Genomic DNA, 26,850 nt, shown 5'->3' on the forward strand with positions numbered 1-26,850 from the left:
AGAACTGGTGTTTGCAGCTCACAGAATCAATTGACGGGAACTCTTGGGGGCTCGATGAGGTCAGGGGAACTGTAGGGGTCTGATCTAGGTCCTCATTCTTGGAATCCTAAGAGTGGAAGCAGGCACTAGCCCTGTCTCTTTCACCTACTCGTGGGACCCTATTCCTCCTGAGGGTTGGCTTGTCCAGCCCTGATGTGATAGTATGTGCCTGGTCTTATTGATAGCTTGTTATGTCGCTCGGAGGCCTGTTCTTTCTGAGGGGAGGTGGGGAGAGACTAGGGGAGAGGAAAGAGGAGAGAGGAGATGGAACATATGAAAGAATACAAAAACAAAACAACTGGTGCTTCGCATCTTGGGCCAGTAATAAAGATGTAAGAGAGAAGAGGGCTGATGCTACTCAAGAAACTGGTGCCATCAAACTGAGAATTGCCATAGTTCCTCCACACTATTGCAAACAAGGAGACAAGCCCAGAGAATGCAAGAACCTTACTCTACACTATGTAATTAGTAAGCAGGGGAGCCAGGACTCCAACATCAACAGTCTTAAAATGGAATAGGGAGGGAATCTCAAAAATCAGATTGGTTTCAGGCATGATTTTCAATGGCAAGTCAGTGTCTTTTCAAACATTGTATAAATGAAAAAAATCACACTGTCCTCCATAAACATGTACAAATAAATTAATCATTAGTACATTGGGCATGGCAGCACATGCCCATTATCCTGGACTCAGGAGGAGGCTGAAAATTTGAGGATAACTGGGGTTACATACATGTTAGATACTTTGTCAAACAACAAAAAGGAAAACCAAATAAATATTTTAATTAAGTAGTCAAATATTTGAAATCCTCCAGATATTAGGATATTAGCTAAGATTCTGTATTTAATTAAATGACAAACAAACCATATAGCAATACCATACAAATGAAAATTATTGAAAAGAGACAATGAAAGCAGAGTGATACATAGCTGGTAATCCCAGCTCCTAGGGAGGCAGAAGCCAAAGGATTGCAAGTTCAAGGTCAGCTCAGGCTATAACATGAGTATCAGGCCAGGTTGGGCAACATGATAAGATCTTGTCTCAAAGTAAAAAGAGATTGGGTCTAGCTCTTTGGTAAAGCACTTGCCTAGCATGAGTCCCCAAAAGTGAAGAAGATCAATGACATAGAACAAAGACAACCAGATTTTGGGTTTGTATACGGCAACTACTTTATTACTTTCAAATGCAAACTCTTTGCATTTAGTTTGCTATTTTACAACTTTACAAACTAGGTATAAAAGACCATAAATAAATGACATAAGTTATGTGTACCTAAAGTTCATGAAGGGAAGAAAAATACCTTGACAAATAAAGACAAAATAGAAAATTTATGGCTAACTCAAAAGACTGCTCAAAATTTGGAACACGTATGAACCAAGAGATGTTCAGTTAATGTCTTTTCCAGAATGAACTAAATTATAATATGCCTTATACATTCTAATTATAGCCACAGTCCTTGCATATTCCAACAGACTTGGAGTAATACAAAATAAATGCACTCTTCAGCACTTAGTAATTACTCGATGTTATTTGGACAATGCTAAAGGAGTGAAAATATTGCTTCTAGAACTTTCCTTTACCGGTCAAAATTTAAGCGTCTTCAGACAAATAATTGAGGCTATAGGAGTGTACGGATTAATACACGTACCCTTCACAGATGAATACAAGAGGTCTCAGAACGCACACAGCAATCGTGTTGTGAACACAACCTTTCTTCCTCTCTTTAAACACACCAGAACATTTCATTTATAAGATTGCCAAAAATAACTCAGAGCCTGCAGACACGCGGTGAAACAACTTGGTTTGGTGCAGGGATCAGCTTGAAGCTGCTTAGTAGATCTGAATAGAATTTAGCTTTCTACCTCTCCAGGCCAGCACTTCTCCTGGGCCAGATCCAGACCCAGAAATTGGCCTCCTCCCACCTGACCTCTGGGAAAAATGATCCTCTCAGAGATTCAACCTCATTTTGTTGTTTTTGTTTTTTTTTTTTACACATATTTTTCAGGCATCAATGCATAGGCACATCCCTTAAAAAATATATTAAGGTCCCCCCAAAAGGGGTGAATTAACTTTTGTCACTCTGGCACAGTTACTAGAATACAATGCCACACACCCTGTCAGAATGCAATAAATATTTATTGGTGATTTTCTCTACTTATTCAACAATATATGGTTCAGAATCTTTTTTCCCCCATTTTTTTTTCCCTGATTTGATGTTAGAATTTCTATAAATGGCCACAGTCTCTGCAACCGTAGCTCAGAATAAGCAAGGCAGCCACTCAGGTTAAGTCAAATGGCAGTATGCTGGCTGGAGTTTGGTATACGTATCCTGTCAATACTGAATCTTCATACACCAGAACTCAAGATTCTTAGAAGACTGATGTATTTTCCGAGGGCAAAAGGAGTTATAGCTGCATATTAATTACCGGAGAACTTTCCATTCGTAATTGGGGAACCTGGAATTGCTAAGGGCCACATCATCCCAACTACATTAACCTCAAGAGCCGCTGGCATGTACGTATCTTTTCTGTGACACTGGGGAACAGAGTATTACTCCAGACACACCATCTCAAGGCTGACACACATATCTAAGTTCATCTCCAAAAGTATAGGAATTGCATATATTTGCTCGCATTCATCAGGTTCATTTATGCAGGGGAACAAAAGGCGACTTGTACTCCATCTGGGGTCACTACTCGGATTCCATTCCCTTCTCTCTCCATTGTGGAACTGGTGAATCAGGCTTATATCCAAAACCCCCTCCACCACCAAGGCAAAAAAAACATCCGTCCAGAGCTGTAGAATTGCTTCTCAGGGTGAGCGGGACAGCTACATTACACTTACAGATAAAAGAACACGTAGCATTTTCAAGCTGTCTTCCCAAGGGGGCGGCCATGGTCCCCGACCTCGTCTATCATGTGGCTCTTTATATCTGAACTGGTAATAAACCAGGATTCTCCAGGTCTAGCATTCCACAACATTCACAGGCAGTTCTAAGCATGAGGTTACACGCACGCAAACGCACGCAGGCGTGCGCGCGCACTCACACACATACGTACACACATACGCGCGTGCGCACACACACTCACACCTATGTACACACATCAAAAGAGATATTCATGTCATATTTTAGTCTAGGAAAAAAAATATATTTATATCACTGCAATGGTACACCCTGGGTAAAATGTTACTTCAGCAATGCGTATCGTAGGCAGCTTGCGGAACTGGCTTTGTTCTGTGTGGTGGCGCCTGACCTGGCGTCCATAAGAAAACCTGTAACGTTTGGTCACTTGCTGTCACACGGATGCAGCAGTAGCGTACAGGAATGAAGTATGGAAATACGTATAAATAAAACCACAAGGAGTTTGGGAGCGAGGGCTCTGCAGAGCTGGTGCCTTGAGACAGTACATTCCTCAGTGGAGCTGGGAGAACAGATGCCAAAGCTGGATGGTGCTGTTTTCCTGGGCGAGGGGGACTTGAAACACGCCTTCTGCTTTTCGGGAACAGGTGCTTCATCGTGTCTTTGCCTTCAAAAGTGGCAGAAGAGAAGCCAAAGAAAAACATTCAGGGGGAACGGAGGAGGGTGTGTTCTGTTTTCTTCCAAGGGCTTTGTAACCAACAGGAAGGGCTGTGGGGCTGAGATAGCAGAATCTATTCCCTGTAGAGAAAAGAGAGACGGAAAACGTCAGCCAGTATTACAGCCAGCAGTCTATGAATCAGTTATAAGTCAGGCTAATATCAACAGAAACAGGACACACAACATTTTGCATTCACAGATAGTGACAAGGCCCAGTGCCTACTGAATCCCATCAATATGTACATTAAGTATAGACCAGAAAGGACATCTCACTTGTCAACACGAGGCTGTTTATCATTATCCAAACCATTAATATTGTTGTTGTTGTTATTTGAGACAGGGTCTCATTATGTAACCCTGGCTGGCCTTGAACTCCTAGAGATCTAACCTGCCTCTAACCCCTGAACTCTGGGAATAAAGGTGTACACCACCACCATCTGGTTATTCAAACTATTATTTTAAAAAAAGATACAGAGAGCTAGTCATAGTGGCACAAACTTTTAATTCCAGCTCTCGGGGGACAGTGGCACATGAATCCCTGAGGTTAAAGCTAGCCTTGTCTACACACAAGTTTCAGGCCAGAGCAGGCTACATGGTGAGAGCCTGTCTCATAAACAAAAGAAAACAAAACAAAAAACAAAACAAAAAAAAAAAAGGGAAAGAAAGAGTCTCTGACATGCTTTATAATCTTTCCATTCTGGGAGGGAGTAAATCCATCAAATGTAGGTTTTGAAACCCAACCATAGACGGATTTCATAAGGCACACATGTGCTATTGTGAAGGACAAGGGGAATGACCTCAAAACACCAATGTGCAATCATGCCATATAAACAGGCAAAGTTTCACGGACGTTCTCTTGCTGCCTCTGCCCACTAATCAGCCTGCTAACCCACTTATCATTCAATCTGGAAATATCAATACCTATTGTGTAAATATATTCACAGTCCCAAGGGGACATTGTGGGGGCTTGCTTCGGTGAAGATGAAGAGAAGAGGACCATCTAGTTAAGGTCAGAGTAAGAGTCCAGAGTGTTCCTTTATTATTAAGAGAGTTCTAGAATTTAAGCAGCTGGTCTATGAAGGGCCTTATGACACAAAATAATAGGACGCAATATATCTCAATACACAAACGTGCTGCTCTTTTGAGTCCAGCACAGGAAGTGCAACTATCTTTATAGCTGTTCTTTAATAGTGATAACACACACATTTCATCTCAGTCTCCCACAAACCAACATGAAGGGCCTTCATTTGCCTGGTCCTCTGCACCTGAGCTGCCTTTTGATCCCCCGGGACCCCATGCAGAGAATGCTCGGTGGTCCTGGATGAGGTGGGAGAGAGCACCTGTTCCCCTTGGCGCTCTCTGCAAGAGCACTTCTCACATTCGCACACCACCGAGGCTGGAAAGCTATTATTATGAATGTATCATTATCTCTCTAATTTACAGGTGGAGGAACTGAGTTAGGAAGCAAAGTGGGGCGAGTTTCCAGTGTCAACGTTTCGGTTGGCATTAGACTCCAGAGCTGTCTGGATGCCAGAGTCTGGCTCTGAGCCCTGGGAAAGAGTGTGGCTTTCCCATTGTTCTCAGGGCTCACTGCTAAGGCTTCAGGAGGCGGTAAACACTTCTACTGCTTCTTGGGTATTATTACAGACACTTGGGACATCCTTTTTTGGCCTTTCCATTGGCCATGACTCTAACACCAGGCTAAGACTCAGAAGGTGGCCTTTGCATGATGTAAACTTCCGTATTATTCCATTTGCAGAGATGACCGCCACAGAATGGCAATGTTATACGTTCACTTGTTAGAATACATTAGGGAAGTTGTGCTTTGAACACATTCTGTGTTTAGAAAAACATGTCAAGCCTCAAGTTGGTGACTTAAAAAAGGAAATCTTTTAATCATTCAGTGCTGGCTGAATGATTCTTTTTTCACTTAATGTACAATTCCATAATGCTTTATTATTAGGACCATGCAGAGGTTAAAAACAAAGCACCTGGACCAGTGATATGGTTCAGTGGATAAGAGTCCCTGTTGCCAAGCCTAATGACCTGAGTTCAATCCCTGGGACCCACATGTAGAACTGACTTGTGAATGTTGTCCTCCAGACACATGCCACATATGTATATGCCTGCACACACACACACACGCACACACACACACACACACAGAATAAAGTAACAAACAAAAGAAGAACACCCCCCAAATTTCCACAGCTTCTTAAACAAAACTATATTTGTAAAACAAAACAAGCAAAATAAAAAATGTAGAACCCTACCCACAATTGTCAACTTTTAGCATCAAAATAAAAAATTCCTAGGCTGCAGCAACAGGAGAAAACAAAATTTGGTAGAGTACTTTAAAAAAAATCATATTCCTTGGGAACAGAAAAAAGCTTTTTACAACTGATAACTGTAAAAAAAAGTTTTTACTAAACTGTCAAAATTTGACAGCATCAAATTTATCATTACTTACTCTATAAGAAATAGTTTTTGGAGAAAAAAAATGAAGAAAAAAAAAGGTCATTTAACTCACCCAACCTCTTGGTTAAAGTTAGGGCTTTTGCAGCTAGGAATGAACTATCATATAATATACCTGTTTCATGAAGAAAGTTCAGTTCTAGAAGTTAAAATAGAGGAAGCATCGGTTGCTGCTAATGGAGCTAGAGATGAAAAGTGCCTTTTTAGCAGGTCATTTTCTGGTAACGAGGAAGTCAGAGATACCCTCAGTCTCACCACTGAAAGCTGATGATTCCTCCAGGGTCAAGCTGGTCTGGTATAGGGGTTGTGGGGATGAGACACATGCTTCCTTATTTGAGTGTCTCCCCCAGAAGATGGGGTGCACAATTCAGTAGGTAGAAAGGCTCCTATCACTACATCTGATTTCCCGATGTTGACAGGCATCAAAGGTCAAGGTGAGCCTTCTGGAGGTTACTGTAGCCAGTGGGGAGTCTAGGATCCATCAGCATGACACTGACTTAACTTGAAGTGATTTTTCCTATTTCTTGAAGAATAACACAACTAGATTGGTCTTGTTGTCTCCTACCATCAGAAGAGAACTGAAATCACACACAACCCAGCACCTGACATGATGCTTTTCACTGTTTCAAAAGGAATCAAGTTATGTGAGAGAGAGAGAGAGAGAGAGAGAGAGAGAGATTTTACCGGAAAGTCATTGTTTATTAACTTACCTTGTACATTTGAAAGTTGCCTTTTTAGAGGGGTGTGTTTGTGAAAATTCCACACACAGGATTGTCACAGCCCACTATCCATAAGGTAGTCATGGTAAGTTTGTAGCATTTCCAAATAAGACTTTATATGGCACAGCCTCAGGCCCAAGAGACCTCATTTGTCCAGTTAGGGGTAATAGGGCTTGGGAGTTTGTATTTTTTAAAAATCCATTCTCCTTTTCTTTCTAGGCCCCTCCCTGCCCCCATGTCATAAAAATCCAAGTGTCCTGGGCACTGAAGAGGCAGCATGGATGGTCCACGTGGCTTTCACCTGGATTTTATTCTGTGGTATAAACCAAGCCCTGACAGCCACCACTGAGTCCTTTGACAATCAATGCTCCTGGGGCAAAGCGGTCTTCCTTCCAAGAGGGGTGATGACTGTAGTTGATGCCACAGACAAAATCCTTCGGTTGAAAATTCCAGACAGACAAAAGATTAGGGTGACTTTAAAAACTGGGTATCTGACGGGAAATACAGCATCGGAACTCAGAGGCAGAGTTTTATTTATATAAGTACATGTATTTTACACACCAGCGATGGCAGAGTTGTTCTGAGAAATTACTGGCTCCGGGTTTAATTCCGATTATCAATCAAGGTCATTCATACAAGCTCCGTGGTTTCAGCAATCTCGTACACCAAGCAACGCTGCAGATAACTTCTGTTTCTGTTTTGTTTTTTCCTTTAATTTCAGAGGGCGAAGACGAAGTAAAAAAAGTGCAGTTCTTCAATTAAAGTGCATGGATGAGGTAAACTATTCAAGAGTTTTGAGTCTATTCAGTACTGGCTCAGACCGGAACCATCCTGCCGTGCAGCTGCTGCATCTGGGTTCGCATCGCCTGGACGCTGCTCAAAATCTTATTCTGGTGCGTGATTGCGGTGATGCCAATTCTCGCCAGGTCGCTGCAGGGGGAGGCCAAGAGAGAGAGGGAGAGAAAGTCATAGGCGGGTGCGGAGAACAGTCCTCCTCAAGGCTTCATGCAGACACACATTTGAATCAGCCACGATTAATACAGTACAAGGCAGGTGTGTAAATGTTTCATTAAGCAATCCAATACAAGGCACGCACTACAGAGGTCGTGTAAAACTATACTCAATCAAAATGAGAGGCATTCCAGGTTTCTTTCTTTCTTTAACTGTTTAATGAGTAGGGAATGATTATGAGGCTCAAAAGCAAAACAGGAAAATACTATGAAATCTAGATTTACCCTTTGGTGTTACATCGCTGAGTACTTACTCCTGGTTCACGTGAACCACGGCTTCTAGCGTGGTGTACCCGGCGGCTGTGAAGTTATCCTTGTACCGGTCCATTTTGATGGCCTGCAGCCAGTCGCCCACCGATACTACGGCAGAGAACTCAGGGGAGCTGGGATCCAGCAAGGCAGTGTTTGGTCTGAAAGGAGAATGAGAACAAGTCAGATTGCATTAAGGACAGGCTAGGTAAACAAAAGGCCAATCAAAGATTTAAGTAAACAACTGTCACACGAAACTAACCCGTTTCCCCACCCCCACACTATAGGTGGACCACTCAGGGCATTGCGCCTGAAAGAATCTTTTTTAAAAATCAGGACCAAATACATTGGTTCAACAGCTCTGGAATCCCCTGTGAAGCACAGGGAAGGAAAACTGGGAGCTTGCAAGCTGCCAGGCTTGACGCGAGCTGAGAGCAAGCTGTGAGGGCACAAGCCCAGCACGCTCTCAGCCGGGTCTGCAGACACGCTCAGTACACAGACCTGGGCCGATGGGAGTTAAACCACCCTCTCATCAACCCTCGCCTGACCAACACATGTGCCACGACCAGCAGAAAGAACTTTGGTTGCTCTTTGGATTGCGGTATGTGTTCCTCAGACTCGTCGGCCAATAATGCCAATGAAGTCAAGGCACTTCTTATTAACTCAGTTCGTAATCTGTCGTCTCAAGGAAGGCGTTTGCTATCAGATTGATAGTCAAGACAGACTACCTCCACCTTTCCTCACGATAGAGATACACAAGGAATCGCCCATCCATGAAAGTCTAAGTCATCTCTGTCTTTCTATCTGACCCCTACAGGTTAGACCTTCAGGGAGGCATTTTATAACACTCTTATTGTAATTCTCTGCAGAGAAACGCGGTTTTCTTAAACTTCTCTTTTCCCTCAAAACCACAGAAAGTCTGTGTCTGATTTTAACATTTTAGCCTGAAACAATGGTTGTACACACATGCATTTAAGTTGGAATAATTTCCTCGATTAAGACAATTTTTTTTCTTATTTAAAAAAAAAATAACAGAAGAAAGTTATTGTAATGCCTATATTTGTTTTTTTAATACAGAATTAATCCAATCCTTCAAAAGCTCCCATTTTTACCTAAGTTGTTTTGATTTGCATTATCGCCATTTTTACATAAATTTTTAACAAAAACTTACTTTACACCAATCAACTGTGTTCAAATAATTTGCCTCTCTGACTTTTCTTCTCTATCTTGTTGTTTCAGTTGTCTAATTTTTTTTCTGAGTAAAATTCAGTTTGTTTACAATAAAAAATAATCAAGGTTGAATTCTCCTAATTTTGAGTTGATAACATCACCCCATAGAATTGTATTTTTTTGTCATTAAGTGTAGGACGTAGAACCACGGCCTTTGTTGTCAGACAAAGACCAAATTGTTTGTATTTATTTGTAATTTCAGGATAAGCTCATGAACAGAGCTCTTAAGTGCCTGACAAAGTCAGAATAACCTCAGGGTGGAAATACCTCCCCTGGATGTCAGTTATTGCCAAGCTTGTCCTGAAATCCTCATTTTCTTTGTACAACACCACATTTTCCCTAACTTTGTGTCAAATCATGTCCTGCATTTCATTACATTCTATTATCAGCAATAGTGACAAGCATTATTTAAGTACTATGATCAAGAAGAAGTCCAGAGAAAAAAATACATGCTGTAACTCAGTCTGCTCTTGGCTTTGGTGCAAAATGGACATTATATGATATTAGTGGCTGAAGGGCTTTTAATAGTTTTTTAAATGCTAAGAGAAGTACCAAATACTAAAAAAAAAAAAAAATTAGCCTTACACAATACCCTCCCCTCCACATGCACACACATCCCCTCCCCCAAAAAGAACACAGCTGAAAACAAGGTAGGGGAGGTTCACCCGGGGAACTGAAGAAAATGGCCATCCCTAGAAAGGGGGCTCGGGAGCCATTTTAGCCTTTCCAAGAATAGGACAAACAAACAACAAAGCCCCAACACGGCAGAAGATATCTTTTGTCAGTTAATAAAGCCACACAAGGTCCCAGCCTAAGATGTGAATTTCAGCTATGCTGGATGAGAATCCTTTTTGTGCCATGGCCATTGGCAAGGATTTAGAAGCACAGACACAGAAGGTTTCTCTGCTACCTACTCAAGTCTCTCTTTCTTGTGTTGTGATAGCAAATATATTCTTTTTCTTCCAGGATGTTCTGAACAGAACTTCAGAGGGTCTGCAAAATCAGAAGGCTCTGGACATCCTAACATGGAAAAGATGCTCTATTTTTAAGTCAAGGTCACACCAAGAGAGACAGCTTTGAGAAGCTCAGATCTGAAGCCGAGTGGGAGTCTCATTTGACACGGGCCCGAGTCTGAGCATTTTTCACTTGTGAACAGTCTAACCAACAGGCCTTTCTGCCCTCATCTACATCAGAGGAGTCAGATGTCTAGGTGTCCTGAATCTGTTGACAGTAAGGCCCATTCTCTAAATGGGGCTTCCTAGTAAAGAACGGCCTTGGGACCCCTACGTTTTTCAGACCAATCAGCTTCCTCTGGCTCAGAGTAATTAAAGAAGCCACCCAGTTGCAGAGCTTGGAGGTGGACCGTGACTATGCAAAGGCAGGAATCAGGATGCAGGATGCACCACACTCGCCTGTCACAAATGATGTAGTCCCCCATATATCACTATTAGCAAGCAAGGCAAACCTGGAACTCTCCGGCCCTGTCCTCTTCAGGCTGTTGGGATTGCGGATGAGTTTGTCCAACATGTTGACAATCTGCCCAAATTTAGGCCTGTCGCTTCTCTCTTTTTGCCAGCAGTCCAGCATTAACTGATGGAGGGCAATGGGGCAGTCCATGGGTGGGGGTAGCCGGTAGCCTTCCTCGATGGCTTTAATCACCTAGAAGACAACAGGGAGATGTGGTAAGCAGCCAGCAGCTTCGGCATGGGCACAACTCCAATGCCTAAGCTAGGTATTGCTGGCAACAGGGGACAGAAGCCAGCTGTTAAGTGGAAGTGATGCCAATCTGAAACTCAGAAGTAAAGAGGCATTGATATTCCAAAGTGGTTAGAAGCCAATTAGATCACAGCAGGGTGTCACAGCTCTGGTGACAGCCCTCCAACATCACAGGGTCCTGTCTGCACCCTGCAAGTTGGCATCAGCACACCTACACGCCCCAGGAAAAGTGACCTGGTACCAAGTAATTCCTCACTGAAGTCCCTAGGCATCACTTTAGCCCTGTGGCCCCTCACTCAGGGGACTATGGGGCTACTATGTCAGCATCTATGTCCACTTCCAGACACCTAGCCATTTTTTCCAGGAGGTTCACACCTTTATACATCAACTCAGTCTCTGTCTTGGCTACAGTCCACTGCTGATTAACTCTATTCAAAAGTGTTAATAAGTCAATTCTTTAAAAAAAAATATTTTAATACATTCATATTATAAGGGGATCCTTACACACAAAAGGAAGTTTCAGTGGTAGATGTCTGTTGTCTTACTGCTCAAGGTCATTCGGAGTGGTTCGTCTTCCTGCCTAATTTTAGATAAAGGAATCACTATACCATGTCTTCACCACTAGAACATCGGTTTTCTTTCTTTTTTTTCTCTATCCCTTTTGTTTTCTGAGAGAGGTTCTAACAATATAGTTCAGAGGGCTGGCCTCCCACTCTCCATCCTCCTGCTTCAGCTACCATGCTTGGCTCATACTACTTTCTCAATGGCTTTCCCCCCCCCCCCAAATCCCTTCCCCATTGGGAAATGAACCCTATAGAGGTGATCTGGCAGATTCTTGCCATGTTCAAAGAGGGGGAACCACTTCCTACTGCTTCTTACTCATCAGCCTCAGATATTGAAAGCAGCTTTGTTTGATACTTAAGCCTTTTATTTGTTGTTTTCTTTGCCTCTACCCAAATGATTGCTGTCAAAAAAGAGAAAGTACTGCAGCCATCCCATAACCACACTGGATGTATCCCACAGGGGCTACTGACTGCTGAGAAACTGGCCTGTGTCAGAACATAGTCAGTTTGAGTGGATCTAGATTCTAGGCAGAAATGTGACCGCTTTCTGCTTAACCAGCGCACTGCTTTCACTAGCAGCAGAAGGACTATTTGATGGAGGACCAGCTCCCAAGTATTTTTCAATATCTTATTGCATCTGAATTATCTGCTTTTCCTTCTAAAGCAGATGTCTCTACCTCATTGTATTTAATTTTGACAAGCACATTAGGTCAGTTTGAGCCTTGCGTTTTTCCAAGTACATGGTATTGATTTTGGAGTTGATGAAAGCATTCTCCATTGGAGAGAACCCAAATAGCACTGGGCTGGTGGCTGGAGAACTAAAATTGATGAATGCTCTCTCCCAGGCTCCCTACCCATGACCAACTGGAATGATAGCTTTTAGGTTTAAAAAAAAAAGTGTTAGTGATGGTGGAGCACACATTTAATCCCAGCACTCGGGAGGCAGAGGTAGGTGAATCTCTATGAGTTCAAGGCCATCCTGTTCTACAGAATAAGTTCCAGGACACAAGGAGCTACACCAAGAAACCTTGTCTTAAAAAACAAACAACAACAACAAACCAAAACAACAACAAGAAGCATGTTTTTCAGCTCAATGCTGAGTCTTCCGAGTGGGGGAGCAAATGATAATTTCTTTTTTCAGATTACTAAGTTTGGTGTATTTTCCCCAGCATTGCAATTCTATTTGCTATATGCCCCATGATTTCACTTACAAGTCCTGATGATTCCCATTGGTCCCCAAATCCAGAGAGACAAACATATGAATGATATATCAACATTATTTGTGAGCAAGAAGTGGCCTCGAAACTGCCCAAACGAAAAGTATAGAGCAACCAAATTGCTTTCTGTCAAAATCATTGAGTCTGAGAACAGGTAGGGCAGGAATATTGTTCTTTCATAGACACTCACTTAGCTAGGACTCTCAACTGAAATAAAGGAAGCTTAATGCCACGTAAGTCGAAGGGACTGTAGACGCCTTCAAGAATGCATACTCTTTCAGCAGTGTATGCATCCAGTGCCTCAGAGAGACAGAGGTAATATGAACGAGCATGAACTCCCAAACTCCTATCACTCATGCTAGCTGTTACCTTTCATCCTCTCCACTATGAATCTCCTTTTATGAATGGCTGATGATGCAGTGTCGGTGCTACAATTCTTTTTTTAAACTGGCTAGGCACAGCAGAGAGATCGCCCCTCCTCCACTTGGCTGCGAATGCCTGGCTTTCCCTATTGCTCTTACCACCAACTCTTCCACTCAGAGGAACCTGTGCTCTATTCGAGGGCACCTTGGCCCTTTCCCTGTGAGGGTTTTATAATTTCCTGTTGTATTAGGCGGATGAGGCAAGCCTCCACATGAGAACCAAGTTTTAAAAGGAAAGCTTTACTAAATATAATTTTAAGTGCTAAGCTAGCTCAGTTTATGGGAGAGTATGATACTCTCAAAGCATCATTTTAATCGATAACTATATTGTAAACACTCTTCTATAATGTCTTACCATTAGTGAAAAATCAGTAAAGTTTGAAAGGTGTGGCGGTGGGGTCACTTTATTTTTAACCCTAAAAATTTTTCCAAAATTAACTAAAACATGTTCTAGAAAATCCCCAATCTGGGACTTAGTGTGTTTTCCATTTGTTTTTTCTTTCCTCACTGGAGATGTCTGTAATTAAATTCTATTAGCCCAGAATCTTATTAGTGTCATTATTGAATGCGTCTCTGAAATTGCATGCATCGTAGATACTCCCTCACGAACTAGTCCAGATGGTACGTTTAAAGGGATGTGCATAATTTACAAAGGGTCATTTAGGGAAGCTTTATTTAAGAGTCCTTGAGGGCCAAGGTCTAATTACAACTACACCAGCTTTAAAACAACCACTAGGTTTCCTGCAACAACACTTTTGCGTCAGTTTACCACATTCGAAATTTGTTTCCTCAATCTTTGCGTTGTTTTATCTATAAATCCGAGGATCTATCTCCCCCCTTACACTAAACCATGGAAACACTTTTTTAAATTTTTGGTCTTGAAATCAACTCACTGTTGGGGTATGATGTGAAACGTGGCTACTAGATATAGTCATTTATATTAAGAATATTGACTTTAATGTACCCTATCAATCCTAACACTCACTTAATCGTACGGTAATGCAGAACTTCCTGAAGCTCGGGGTAAAAGAAAAACTCACGTCTTGATTGGACATATCCCAGTACGGTCTCTCTCCATAAGACATCACTTCCCACATAACGATTCCGTAGCTCCAGACGTCACTGGCTGAGGTAAATTTACGATAGGCAATTGCTTCTGGCGCGGTCCACCGGATAGGGATCTTGCCACCCTGCGAACACGTCAGCTATTAGCCACCTCACAGATGTACCAGCCGTTTTTTACCTCTGAATGCAGTGACTAGTTGGCGAGCCAGACAACAGCATTCCCGAGGTAGCTCTCAGTAATAACAGACTTGTTCAGATGAGCTAAAGTCTTCCAGGTTGGGGCCGTTCTATGTGTTTGTGAACCACAGGGAAGTGAGTGAGTAATCTGTCTAATTATTCTCTGAGTGCTGCTTCGGGCAACATTATAGAGAGGAAATCTCAGGTTTTACATAAATACATATGTTATTTGGGGCCTATCAAAGCATTTGTAGCTTAGGTTTATTTTGCCTTCTTCCTGTATTTTTTCCATCCAGCCTTGCAAAGGCAGTGAGGCCTTAACACTGGCATCAGATACAATGAACAAAGGAAGGCAAAAATAGACGCTTCTACCCACCACCCTGTCTTCCTAGCCTTATGTAGCATGACATACTTAGTAAACCTAAAAAGGCAATAGGCCCTTAGAAAAAGTTAAGTATGTTTTCATGAAAGAAAGACTATTATTTGAATTATTAAAAAAAAAAATCAAAAAAGTGATAAGTTAACAAACTCTCACCCAGAAAAAGATTTTTTCCCCCCAAACCAAAACTAAATTACACTAAACACCCTCAAATATACTTTTAATTGAGTTTCAAATTTCCTAATGTTCTACCTGGGTAAAAAAACTTGAACTTAGATCCACACAAGGTTCTATCAGCCATCATTTAAGCTCGCCTTATAAATTGCCTGGAATTACTTTCCTGTTCCATGGTTCACTGTGAAAACCCAGACTGTTATGTTCATACACCTTATCACAGATGGACACATATGCTTTCTTTAAGTATGTTGCTAAGGGATTTATCTATATACATGTATCCTTCTAGAAGCCTCTGTAACTATTCCTCTCGTTCAACATTGGAAGCGACAATAAAAGATCTTCTGAGCTCAGAGATATTCTCAAAATTTTGAAGAGGACCCATATGGGTATCAGAATCATTTGAGGACTGTGCATTTATAATATTATATTCTGATTGTCAGCCTAAGACAATATACATTATGACCCTACTCTGAGCATTCCCCACTGTGTCCTAGTCCCTGCTTATCTATCAGTACTAAAATGAAAGCCATTAGATATTGGGAAATGCTCTATAAATCCTGTACATACATTCTCAAATTCACTAGAGAAATATTGCTTTGGCTTATTAAGATCAAGAAATTTTGCCCCACCTCCCCAAGAATGGAGAAGAACCAAGTAGAAAAGCTCAGACGAGAAAAGGAGTATAGAAGAAAAGAAAATCAGAAAATCAAGAGCACTTTAGCATTGCATGGATATATATTTGTGATATATATATGTGTGTGTGTGTGTGTGTGTGTGTGTGTGTGTACATACATAGTAAGTCACCCAATCTCCAGATTTCATAATAATGTATCATTTGTTGAGTAAATTGACCTTGATGGTGGCTTCTGATTTGGCTCAATTTTAAAGACACCGTCTCGTCATTCATGAGCACTTTACTTTGTCCAAGAAAATTTAGCAGAAAGAGAATTCATTTTGCTAGTAATTTGTGGCTCCATAAAATGGTTACCCATTACAGTTGGCTTCAAATCCTTTTTTTTTTTTTTAAAGCGTGGTTTAAAAAATGAATGCAGAAATATGGAGAGGGCTGGAAGAATAAGTAAACTTGAAGGAAAAAAAAATCTAGGAAGAGTTCCAACATCATGATGACAAGAGCAGATTAGTTTCAGAGCGGATGACGTGCCTATGACATGGGAAATGGTCCTTACCCTGGTAGTATAGGCTGCTTCAGGATCATCTTCAAGCACCCTGGACATGCCAAAATCAGACACCTTGCAGACCAAGTTGCTGTTGACCAGGATGTTCCTGGCAGCCAGGTCTCGATGCACATAGCTCATGTCAGATAAATACTTCATCCCAGAGCCAATGCCACGAAGCATGCCCACCAGCTGAATGACTGTAAATCGCCCATCATTCTTCTGAGTAGGAAGAGAGTGGGAACAACAGTCCCATTAGCATTAGGCCAAATCAATTATCACCAAGCATTTATTACTGGGTTCTTTTTGAATATCTGTATCCGGCATGCAATGAAACTCGGCATTATTTCCGGGCCTTTCGGAGCAAAGTCACTAATTCACGAGTAGAGTATACTCAACGAGCCAGGCTGGCTTCCTGTGATAGATGGAAATTGTCCAAGCGTAATGAATCTAAGGCTCAAAGAGCTCCACGGTGTGAGAATAAATCAAATGCTACCCCCATTGCCCATGGATTATTCAATAGTCTTAAGAATCACATCAGATTCCATTCCTCCTCTTCCTGAACCCTACTGGAAAAAAATCCCATGAATGCAACTGAACAGAATGTATACAAGGAATCTGTCAAGTGGCTGGACACTAGGATTTCGTGGCTCAATAGAAAGTAGACACATACCCTAAGGAAAGCATCCAAGGAGCCGTTCTCCATGTATTCCGTTATGATCATTACTGGTTTACCTAGAGTTTCCAAAAGAGAAAACAAAAGCCCTCGATGAGCAGTGCAGTTAATGAGATAAAAATGGGCTGTGCAAAATTTTACTGCCAAGACACCTGTCTTGTGTGATCTAATTTAATTAAAACAAGCCGAGCTTATGCCTCAGCTGTGGGAAGCTAGGAATGAAATATTCAAAGGACAAGTAGGCTTAAATTCCATCTGGAAGGTTAACCCTTCGGACGGCTTGTTGACAGGGTCCTTAACAAAAGTGGCCTCTGGTACCCAGGGACCACATGAATGGCTAATTGCTCACTTAAACAACAGGGGGAAATGATAAATGAGCAGGCCTGTTGAAATGCAGGGAGAAAAAAATAAAGAGAAAACAACTTTAGAATAATTCATTGATTTTTATCCCCAGAAGAGCAACTTGTGTGATGCTGAAGTCTGTGGAGAGAGAAAGTGTCTTCTTTATGTAGAGAAACTCAAGTTTCCTTAGGCTGTAGTTAACACTGAATACTTCATTATTCATAGAATGTGAAGCACACACCATATAGAACTATGTGCCTTCTCTTGTTCCTGTCCGTAACACATCTGTTTTATTTGCTTCCTTTAACAACTTATCTTAAAAAATAAAATCTGTTTTCTCCCTCTTCCAATGTTCATCCCATTTGCCTTTCTGAATGAGGATTGAGCAACTTCCCCAGAATCCTCCGTCTTGCTTACTTCTTTAGGTGTACAGATTTTAGTATGTTTATGCTATATTATATGTCTAATATCCACTTATAAGTGAGTATATACCATGTGTGTCTTTCTGCTTCTGGGATATCTCACTCAGGATTATCTTTTCTAGTTCACAGGGAATAGGACAGGAGCCTACCACAGAGGGCCTCTGAGACTCTACCCAGCAGGGTATCGATGCAAATGCTGACTCTCATAGCCAAATTTTGGGCAGAGTGCAGGGAATCTTACGAAAGAAGGGGGTGATGAAAGAGTTGGTTGGGACAGGAGCTCCACAAGAAGAGCAACAGTACCAAAAAATCTGGGCACAGGGTTCAGACTGATACTCCAACCAAGCAGCATGCATGGAGATAACCTAGAACTCCTGCACAGGTGTAGTCCATGGCAGCTCAGTGTCCAAGTGGGTTACCTAGAAAGGGGAACAGGGGCTGTTCCTGACATGAACTCAGTGGCTGGCTCTTTGATCACCTCCCCCTGAGGGGGGAACAGCCTTACCAGGCCACAGAGGAAGACAATGCAGACAGTACTGATGAGACCTGATAGGCTAGGGTCAGATGGAAGGGGAGGAAGACCTCCCCTATCAGTGGACTGGGGGAGGGGTATGGGAGGAGAAGGGGAAGGGTAGGATTGGGAGGGGATGAGGGAAGGGGCTATAGCTGGGATACAAAGTGAAAAAAAATTAATAAAAAAATCTGTTTTAAACCATTGTCTTGACTTTTGTGTTTTGAAGTTGGTTGAGTAGGGAGTTGGGGAGGAGAAAGAATAAGGATCAAAACAGATTCTATATTTTTAATAACAATATATTAAATCTCTAAATAATTTCACTTGAGACAGGAGCTTGAATTCAGCATTTTGTTTAAAGGTCCAGCGGGACTTGGGACTTTTCATTTTACTTAGGAAATAACCCTTTTTAAGTTTCTTACAGGCAGTGAATTAGGGTCTGAAATTCTTTTGAGGGGGCACTGTTGGGGTGGGGGGAGGTACGCATCAGCCAGCGTTGTAACCCTGACAGTACAGATCAACAGATCCCATTTGATGAAAACATTTATTGTTCTTGCTAACTGGACGTAGTGATTTAGTCAGAAAATAGGCGGACTATCTCGCCGTGGAAAAGCACCCCGTATTCTAAACCAGTATATTCTTCCAAAGATGGAGTGGAAAAAAGAGAAATGTCCTTGATTCAGAGGCAACAATTTTTAATTTCAACGACATCCCAATTTATTTTTGGGTGTGTGTGTGACTGTCATGTCTAAGACCTATTTCAGAGGTAATCACTTTAAACTGGAGAATGATTCCATTCAGACTTCTAGTGAGGAATGAAAGTCAGAACTGCGATGTAGGCAGAAGGACACTAGGAACTCTTTGGTCTCGCTGAAGAAAGGGGTCCTCAGGAGATACTTTTTCATCTTGCTCAGTCCACGTGGGGCGCCTCACTCTCAGCACATTTGCCCTCTACAAGTCGTTGGACACAACAAAATCACCTATGTGAGTTTTAACCATCCTGCCCCAATCAAAAGTTACTTTGTCAACTAATGGGGAAAAGCCTGCTCTCCCAGCCAAGCTCTAACACCTAATTCCGTCTCACCAGTTCCCTCTGGAGCTCTTCCGAAGAGGAGATCCAAGAGAGCGGAGTGGGGAGAATTTGTGGTCCTCCCCTCATTCTTAATCGCTCCTTGGAAACCAGCTGGTTATGAAACACACTCTGATTGGGCCCTTTCACCCTCACAGCTCCCTAGCCTGGCTCTTCCTATCATCTACTCAAGTTTCCTGTATTCTCTTGTCTGTTTATTGAAAGTATCCATTTATCAGCATCTTGAAGATCTCCACAAGGGAAAAGAAGAATCCTTTCTTCCATGGCACGGGCTTATAAACCAAGCAGGGGCGGGCTCAGGGATGGAGGTGGCTGCTTCCCTACACAAGGTTGGGATTCGGAGGGGAGGGGACAGAACGGGAGGCGACCCCAACAACTTCTCTGCTGGAAAATTTTAAATCATTTTTAATTCAGTGATAACTGCATTATGCAAATGAACGCAGTCGTTTGTAACAGTTACAGCTGTAATAGCTGCGGGTTTTTAAAGGCGCGGAGGGATTTTAACACAAAGATCCCCTGTTTCTCCTCTCTTCCGCAGAGGTGCTAGGAAAATCACTGTCTGCGGCAGGAAAAACACCCGGGCTGAACAGAGCCTCCTTTCTAGAAAAGGGACCTGCAGAAGTATTTAAAGGGAATGTTATCTTTTAATTAAAGTAGTGAGGGGCTCGGGCAGCCTTGAAGGCCACAGGCAACAGAAAAATATCCTGTCTGTAAAACCAATCTTAGAAAGCAAATAGAACTATTCTATGCTAATTATAGCCTTCACCTGAGGTAGGAAATTATACGTCCTTAGCATTCAATTTCCCTTTTTGAAGAATTCTCAATGTGAGGAGAGGTGTACTCCTTCAGACATAACACCCGTTAACACTTCAAGAGGTGCATGTGTGTGTGCATGTGTGTGTTTAATTTGCCATTGTGCAAACCACTCTAAATATTTTCCTTCCACCCCAGATAACCTTGCAAGGCAAGTTTTATTTATCTCCATTTTTTTTAATAGATGAGAACAGTGAAACAAAAGACTGACCAATCCATCCAAGCTGCCACCAGCTTCTGACTGAGCTATGAGCCAACGCTTTATCGTCAAAATGGATCCTGGATCCTTAACATGGCCTGGCACCACCTTTACTGAATCCTTCAGGAATGAAAACTCAGGTGGGTCTTCCCTATCCCCCATGCCACAACCCCTGCCACCACCCATTCAAACGGCTTCAGAAGAGGCCCAGGAAACTGTCCTAAAAACACATTTACTTAGTGTCACAGGGTAGGGGCCACATATGCCCCAGGGGACTTGTCCTAAGGTCAGAGGACAGTCTTCGGTAGTTAAGCTCTCTCTTCCCAGCCACATAGGTTCCTGACAGGCCATGAGGCTCGTCCGCAAACACATTTTCACGCTGAGCCATCCTGCTGGCGCCTAAACATCATTACTTGGAGTCTCAGAGGTTGGCTTAAATTTAAGGTGCCTTGATTTCTTTTCTTTTTAAGGAACTTTTTTTCTTTTAAGGTAGACTTTTAGCTTACTGCAAGGGTAACCCACTCCATTCCCCGCCCTGTATCCCATCCACTGAAGCAGCCACCCTGTCGCTCACCACTTGTTGATTGACAAGCTTTTCACAGAAGCCTTAAATCAAACAAGAGACATCTTGGCCTTACTGAAGATGGAGCCCCAGGCTTACAAGGTCCTTGACTTGTACTAACTGTAGTTAGGTGCCAGGGCTCCTGGAACAGAGCCATCTAAAACACGCCCTGCTTCAGTGCCCCGTCCGTGTAGCACTTTATAAGTCAGTCTTAGCCAGCCTTACAGATGTACACAGGGTTAGCCTCACAAAACGCATCTGTTGAACTGTGTCGTATTTTTAACTGAAGCGTGGTTCACAAGCCTGGTGAATGCCAATGGACTAAAAAAAAAGGAAGGTTCAACCAGGTGTTATTGTAAATAGGTGCTGAATGGCAACAGCCATAAATCAGGCAGAGTAGACAAGCGAATCCCCCACTATAATAAAGATTCCCAAGTTTCACTCCCTGCATCTGGAACCCAAGCTTCCAATACAAGGTGTGGCAGGCTTTTGTTTTCCTTTATATAAAATTCATTTTGTTTACCATCTGCTTGTGCCTACCCTGCGACAATCAGTTTGTTCTAGCAAAGATTTGAAAGATGGTGTGTTGGACCCAAAACTCTGCAATATTAATTTCCCCCAAATCTCACACAAGCTGCCTTGGAGACAGGGCATCAGCTGCAGTCATAGACCCATTTAGAGCTGACTGAAAGATTAATGACTTGTCCTGCACTGATTTCCTCTTATTAGTAATCAGTAGGCCTGTCCCATCTGTCATTTCCCCAGAAAGAAAATGTGTATTTAATCTCCCTGTAGCTCTCAACTTAGCTTCGTAGAGGGAAATGACCCACATACATTTAGTGACAACGCCTTCCAGGTGGATAATGTTTGGGTGGTCAAACTGTCCCATGATGCTGGCCTCGCTCAGGAAGTCTCTCCTCTGCTTGTCAGTGTAACCAGCTTTCAGAGTCTTGATGGCCACACAGATCTCCCTCTTGCCAGGCACTTTGAGACGCCCGCTGCAGACTTCTCCAAATTCGCCTGTGGGAGAAGAATCCAAGAGGCATCAAAAAATGCACTCAAGATAAAAATAACCTTCGTTGTCTTCCTAGCTAGGAAACCCCAATGATGACTCCATTTAGTCTTCCCAAAGCTCTGGAGCAGACGCTATTCTCAGAGGCTCCATTTTAGCACAGGAAATTTAAGCTTAGGGTAAATCTCACCAGTCTTGCAGCTAGCAAGAATTAGAACATTCTGAATCCAACACGTCTGGCTACAGATCTTATGTGTTCATTTATTTTATCCCCATGCTCATTTTCCTGAAAATAAAATACAGATTTGTACCAAAGTTCCTTAAAGAACATCACATTCATACTCTGAATAAGGAAATCTCACTGCATAATATTTACATATGTAGACAGACATGCAATAAGCTCATACATGTGAATGTAATTGTATAATTTACATACATATTTAACATTTACAAAGGAAGTTGACTCACTGGACAGACACTCAGACACTTACCGACTCCTATGACCTTTTCAATTTTAATGCAGGATGCATCGATTTCTTTGGCAAATTCTCGAACTGCCTGGTTGGGGTCTTCGTATGTAAAGGGATCCACGTAAGTTCTAACACCTAAGTAATGAACGTGAGATAAAGTGACTAGATATATCCTAGGAAACATGAATAAACCTAAAGGGTCAAGGTCTTAAAAAAAAAAAAAAAAGCCCTGCACATAGGGAAAGTTAACTATATGGCCGTTGACATATGAAAATGTTTAAATTCTCTCTCTGGTTTTCATTAGTGGGTAAACAAAGAATTTGCTAGCTGCTTAAGACAATGTAGCTCTACTGACTTCCTGGAATGTCCTCACACTTCAAGGATAAGAGTTTAGAAACAACTTGTCCCTGGAGGAAAGCGAATCCGTTTTATCAGAAAATTTGGAAGGAGTTGTGTAACGTGGATCTGTTCTCCCAACCAGTGTCTCTTAGCTCTACTGTCCTAGCACTGAAGTCATGTCCCTCACTTATCTCAGTCTTTCCACAGGCCCCGTCTATAGGGTGTCACATCTCTACCATAGCTAGATCAAGTAAGTACCCCAATAATGAACCAATAATGAATAGATATAGATTAAACCTAGATTATTAAACACGAGAGGAGTACTGGCCACTGGTTGATTTGAAAGGAAGGACTCTACATCGGAGCCCCACTTGCATTCTGTTTGGAAGAGAAGGTTCAGCTGGAGGCATGCTGTAGTCTAGCTGAATATTGAAGGTCCTACGAGTACAGTTCAGCCATGAATCAACCACACTCACTCACGCGTTGAGAATGAGAGCTCTGAGTCAGCTGGGAACACGCATTGCTGACGCCTTCCACTGGCATCTGCCCTGAGGACTTGAGTATACCCAGTACCAGCTGGCCAAATCTCCCCGGGACTGTCTTCTTTTCCTTCTTTTCTCTTCCTTCCTCGGTATGAATAACTGAATAGGCTGGGGCTTTCTCCCAGAAAGTACAGTACAAACTACTGCTGGGTCATCTGGCTTCTTTTCAGTGTTTTCAACTACTTAAGTCAATTTCTTTGAACTTTCTCTTTGCGCCTCCTTGTAAGATCAACATCTAGAGCCCACTAACACATTCTTGAGAGCAATACACGCCATCGTTACATAACTTCTTATGCTCTGACCACTCCTCTCCTCAAATTTTTCACTTATGAAAATAAAATAATAACCCATCACATCTTGCCACACATCTACAGAAATGAGCTGGCTAGAGGAACACTTTTCCAGAGCAGAAGATAAAATAAACAGATTCTGAAGATCTTCATGCCTTTACACAGTATTGAATCACTGACTGCACCTTGACATACTTGAAGAATGTTATTCGGATAAGGGATACATTATATAAATATTAACAGGCACATCGACCAACATTTCTAATTAGACAACACAAGGCATGCTCTAAAAACTGAAATTACTTTTGAAACCAATTTTTTAATACCTTGATTCAAATGTTTCTCTTCGTCTGCTTCTTGTTTTGCTTTGCTGTACTTACTCCGTCTATTAAATTAAAAAAATAAAATAAAATGAAATGATTTCCAACACAAAACCTCTAACAAAAAAAGCTGTAAGCAAATTATTCTCTACCACAACATGAGTTGGACATTTCACACATCGGAAAGCTGAGGCTTAAGAGAGGTAAAATAATAGAGAGAATAATATTACCTCATGTTGAATTAGGGTTACAAGCTTAAGCCACAAGAGCCCAGAATCTCTGATTGGCTATGTTTTTCATAGGACTCTTTATTTGTTTGTTTATTTCTATGTGTGTGTATGTGTGTGTGAGAGAGAAAAAGAAAGAGAGAACATGAACACATATTGGATGTGCCAGTCAGAGGACAACTTTGGAGAGTTGATTCCCTCGTTCCATTCCACCTTCATGTGGCTTTCAGAGGTTAAAGTCAAGTGCAAATGCCTTTTCATTTGCCAGCTCTACATATATATTCTTAATTAAAGTAAGTTTCATTACGGAAAGTACCGCACGCACACCTTGTTCCTCTACTCATGACAGCGTCATAACACCTTTCATCATCACAGTAGGTTTCAGGGATTGGGGATTTAGCTCAGTGGTAGAGTTTCTAGGTTAGGTCTTCATCTGGGGGCTGGGAGATCGGGGAAGAGCCCTACCCTATAGCCTACAAATACCTAATTTACAAATGAAATTTTAGAAAGTAAATATTTTGCTTTGTACTTGATTTCATTCCAATAGAGTTTGTAGACACTAGTTTCTGTATAATTCTCTTCTAATAGGGGGCACCTCGTCTCGAGGCTTACATACTGCCTGTTGGAGTTAGGTTTTATTTTTATTTTTTTTAATAAAGCTTCGGGAAATATAAATCTCTAACAGGTAAGTCTTGAGTCAGGAAAATATGAATCACTTGTATGCATAAGGTAAAAAAATCAACTCAAGACTTGAAAATAAAAAACTTTAAATATATACACATACGCACATGTGTACGCATATGGAATTTTGTGCCCGTGTTTGTGTGTGTGTGTGGTACCTGGAAGAAAAGCCAGGACCTTGATATGCTAGACTAGCATTCCACAACGGCCTACATCCTCGCCCCCCCCAACATGTTATGTTGAACAACAAGAAAGTATATCATATAAAATAATAATAAAAAAAAAATCAACTCATTTAATTATTACAGATCTCTTCACATTGGGAGACTAAAACCAAATTAGGGAATAAAATGTAACACTTCTAGTGAAATTGATCAAAGACTGACTAAGGCCACTCACTGTGTTTGAATTTCTCAGCCCCTCCACTTCGAAGAGGTAGAAAGGCAGGAGAAGCCCCCAGTAGAGGAAGGAGCCTAGAAACTAAGCGGGGCAAGCAGGCAGCCCACCTCTGGCACCTCAGCCCCAGGCACATGCGCAGAGCTTCCCTCCCACATCCCCTCATTTGTCAGCTCTGTAGGCACCAGCTCAGCAATCAGACCCTTGGAGCCCACAGATGTTCCTCTACGTGGATAATTCCCTTGCAAATAATAATACCTTGTGCTCTTACATTGCATTTAACTTTTCAAAGTAGTCTCATTACATACATTATCTCCTCCCCTAACTGTTTGCAAAGCATGAGCCGGCTTAGCAAAACAGAGACCCCAGTTACCACAGTTAACTGCAAAGTGCATATTTCGGTACCAAATAACAGCCTGTGTTTTCCTTTGCAGTTAGCTTTTCAAAGGGCCTTCAAAGGGTCTATTATTTAATTGCTTGTTCACAACAACCCTAGGAAAGGAATCAGGTGCAAACCACATGTTCAGCTCCATTGTACAGATGAGGACTTGCTACAGATGAGGACTCAGAACCAGGGGCATCAAGTGAATCACTCACATCGCCTCGTGCCCTGACCCTGTGCCTTTCCAAGAGGAGATGAAGTTACAAGATAAATGATGAGACTTAATTGTGCATTTGAAAGTATGGATTGATTGATTCATGTTGTGTGTGTCTGCCCACATGTACATGCACTCGCCAGACTACAACCTTGGGATTTGCTCCTCAGATGCTGTTCACTTTTTGAGACAAGACCTCTCGCTGTGTCCTGGGCCTCCCTAGCTATCCACCTTATCCCTGGCTCCCCACATTGGATTAGCAGCACATCTACCCCCATGCTGGCTTTAGTTGGTACCACTTGGGTGCTAGGGGCTGAACAAGATGGCTGTTCTTGCAAAGCAAGCAATTTACTCACTGAGCTCTCTCTCCAGCCTTAACACTGCGTTTTGTATCAGCAAATCCACCTATCAGACTCAACTGCTCTTAAATGGCTTCAAAGAAACTTAACAAACAGATTTCATGCCATGAACAGAATGAACTTCCTATGAAGCATGAAGTCTCCTCTAACCTGACCCCCTCCCCTGTCCTTTGCCCCCTTTTTAAAGTAAACAAAAAGGTGTTTATTCAAAGACCAAGGAAACGATGTTTCAGGTAAGGAAAGTCCCCAAGGTGTGATGGGCTATCTTATCAGAGCTCTAAAAGCCTTATCTGAAATAGAAAGAATTATCTTTTAAACCATTTTAGAACTTCAATACTGAAATTAAGGGGGGTGGAGAATATATAGGGAGAGAACAAGAGAGCTTTAGTAAGTCCCTCCTTTATTTACCTTTCTGGAGGCCCAACACTAAACCTAGTGCAGGCTAGAAAAGAATTCAACCATTGAGACATACCCTTGAGCTCTTGGCACCCATTTGAAATTAAAGGGTTGGTTTAAAAAAAAAAAAACAACAATGGCTATCTACAATAGAAACCATTGCCTCAAGCAACCCTAAAGCATGGTTCTTTTCACATCAAGCACATTCATTAAAAATGGACAAAGCCAGAGGAAATACAAAATGGCAGAGGTCATTAATGATAAGGTTGACCCTCCCATCCCTTTCTCAGACTTGCCAACATGGAAGAATTAAATAAGCATCGAAGGTGCTTTTAAAGATCTTTTTAATGGAAGTATTATTTGGAGTAGAGGACCCAACAAGGGTACAGGGAATATTGAGAAAGAAACACAAGGATTA

The 26,850-nt window shown here is 41.9% G+C and overlaps 1 protein-coding gene across 2 annotated transcripts in view; it reads right to left on the reverse strand.

Annotated features, from left to right (window-relative positions):
• Window positions 1-1,182: 1,182 nt before the first annotated feature.
• The window catches only part of Epha4 (EPH receptor A4), a 140,019-nt gene continuing 114,351 nt past the window's right edge, over window positions 1,183-26,850 (reverse strand). The window contains exons 9-18 of one of the 2 annotated variants that reach the window (XM_021638595.2): window positions 23,784-23,842; window positions 22,308-22,421; window positions 21,639-21,824; window positions 16,863-16,924; window positions 16,202-16,411; window positions 14,257-14,406; window positions 10,764-10,957; window positions 8,074-8,229; window positions 6,801-7,739; window positions 1,183-3,696 (exon numbers count right to left, since the gene is read on the reverse strand). In XM_021638595.2, coding sequence (XP_021494270.1) covers window positions 7,625-7,739; window positions 8,074-8,229; window positions 10,764-10,957; window positions 14,257-14,406; window positions 16,202-16,411; window positions 16,863-16,924; window positions 21,639-21,824; window positions 22,308-22,421; window positions 23,784-23,842 — 1,246 coding nt within the window. In that variant the 3' untranslated portion in view covers window positions 1,183-3,696; window positions 6,801-7,624. Of the gene's footprint in view, window positions 3,697-6,800; window positions 7,740-8,044; window positions 8,230-10,763; window positions 10,958-14,256; window positions 14,407-16,201; window positions 16,412-16,862; window positions 16,925-21,638; window positions 21,825-22,307; window positions 22,422-23,783; window positions 23,843-26,850 lie in introns of those variants that run through there. The other variant, XM_021638596.2, reaches the window with a different exon arrangement.

The sequence above is a fragment of the Meriones unguiculatus genome, chromosome 15 (genome assembly GCF_030254825.1).
Source record: "Meriones unguiculatus strain TT.TT164.6M chromosome 15, Bangor_MerUng_6.1, whole genome shotgun sequence".
NCBI lineage: Eukaryota > Metazoa > Chordata > Mammalia > Rodentia > Muridae > Meriones > Meriones unguiculatus.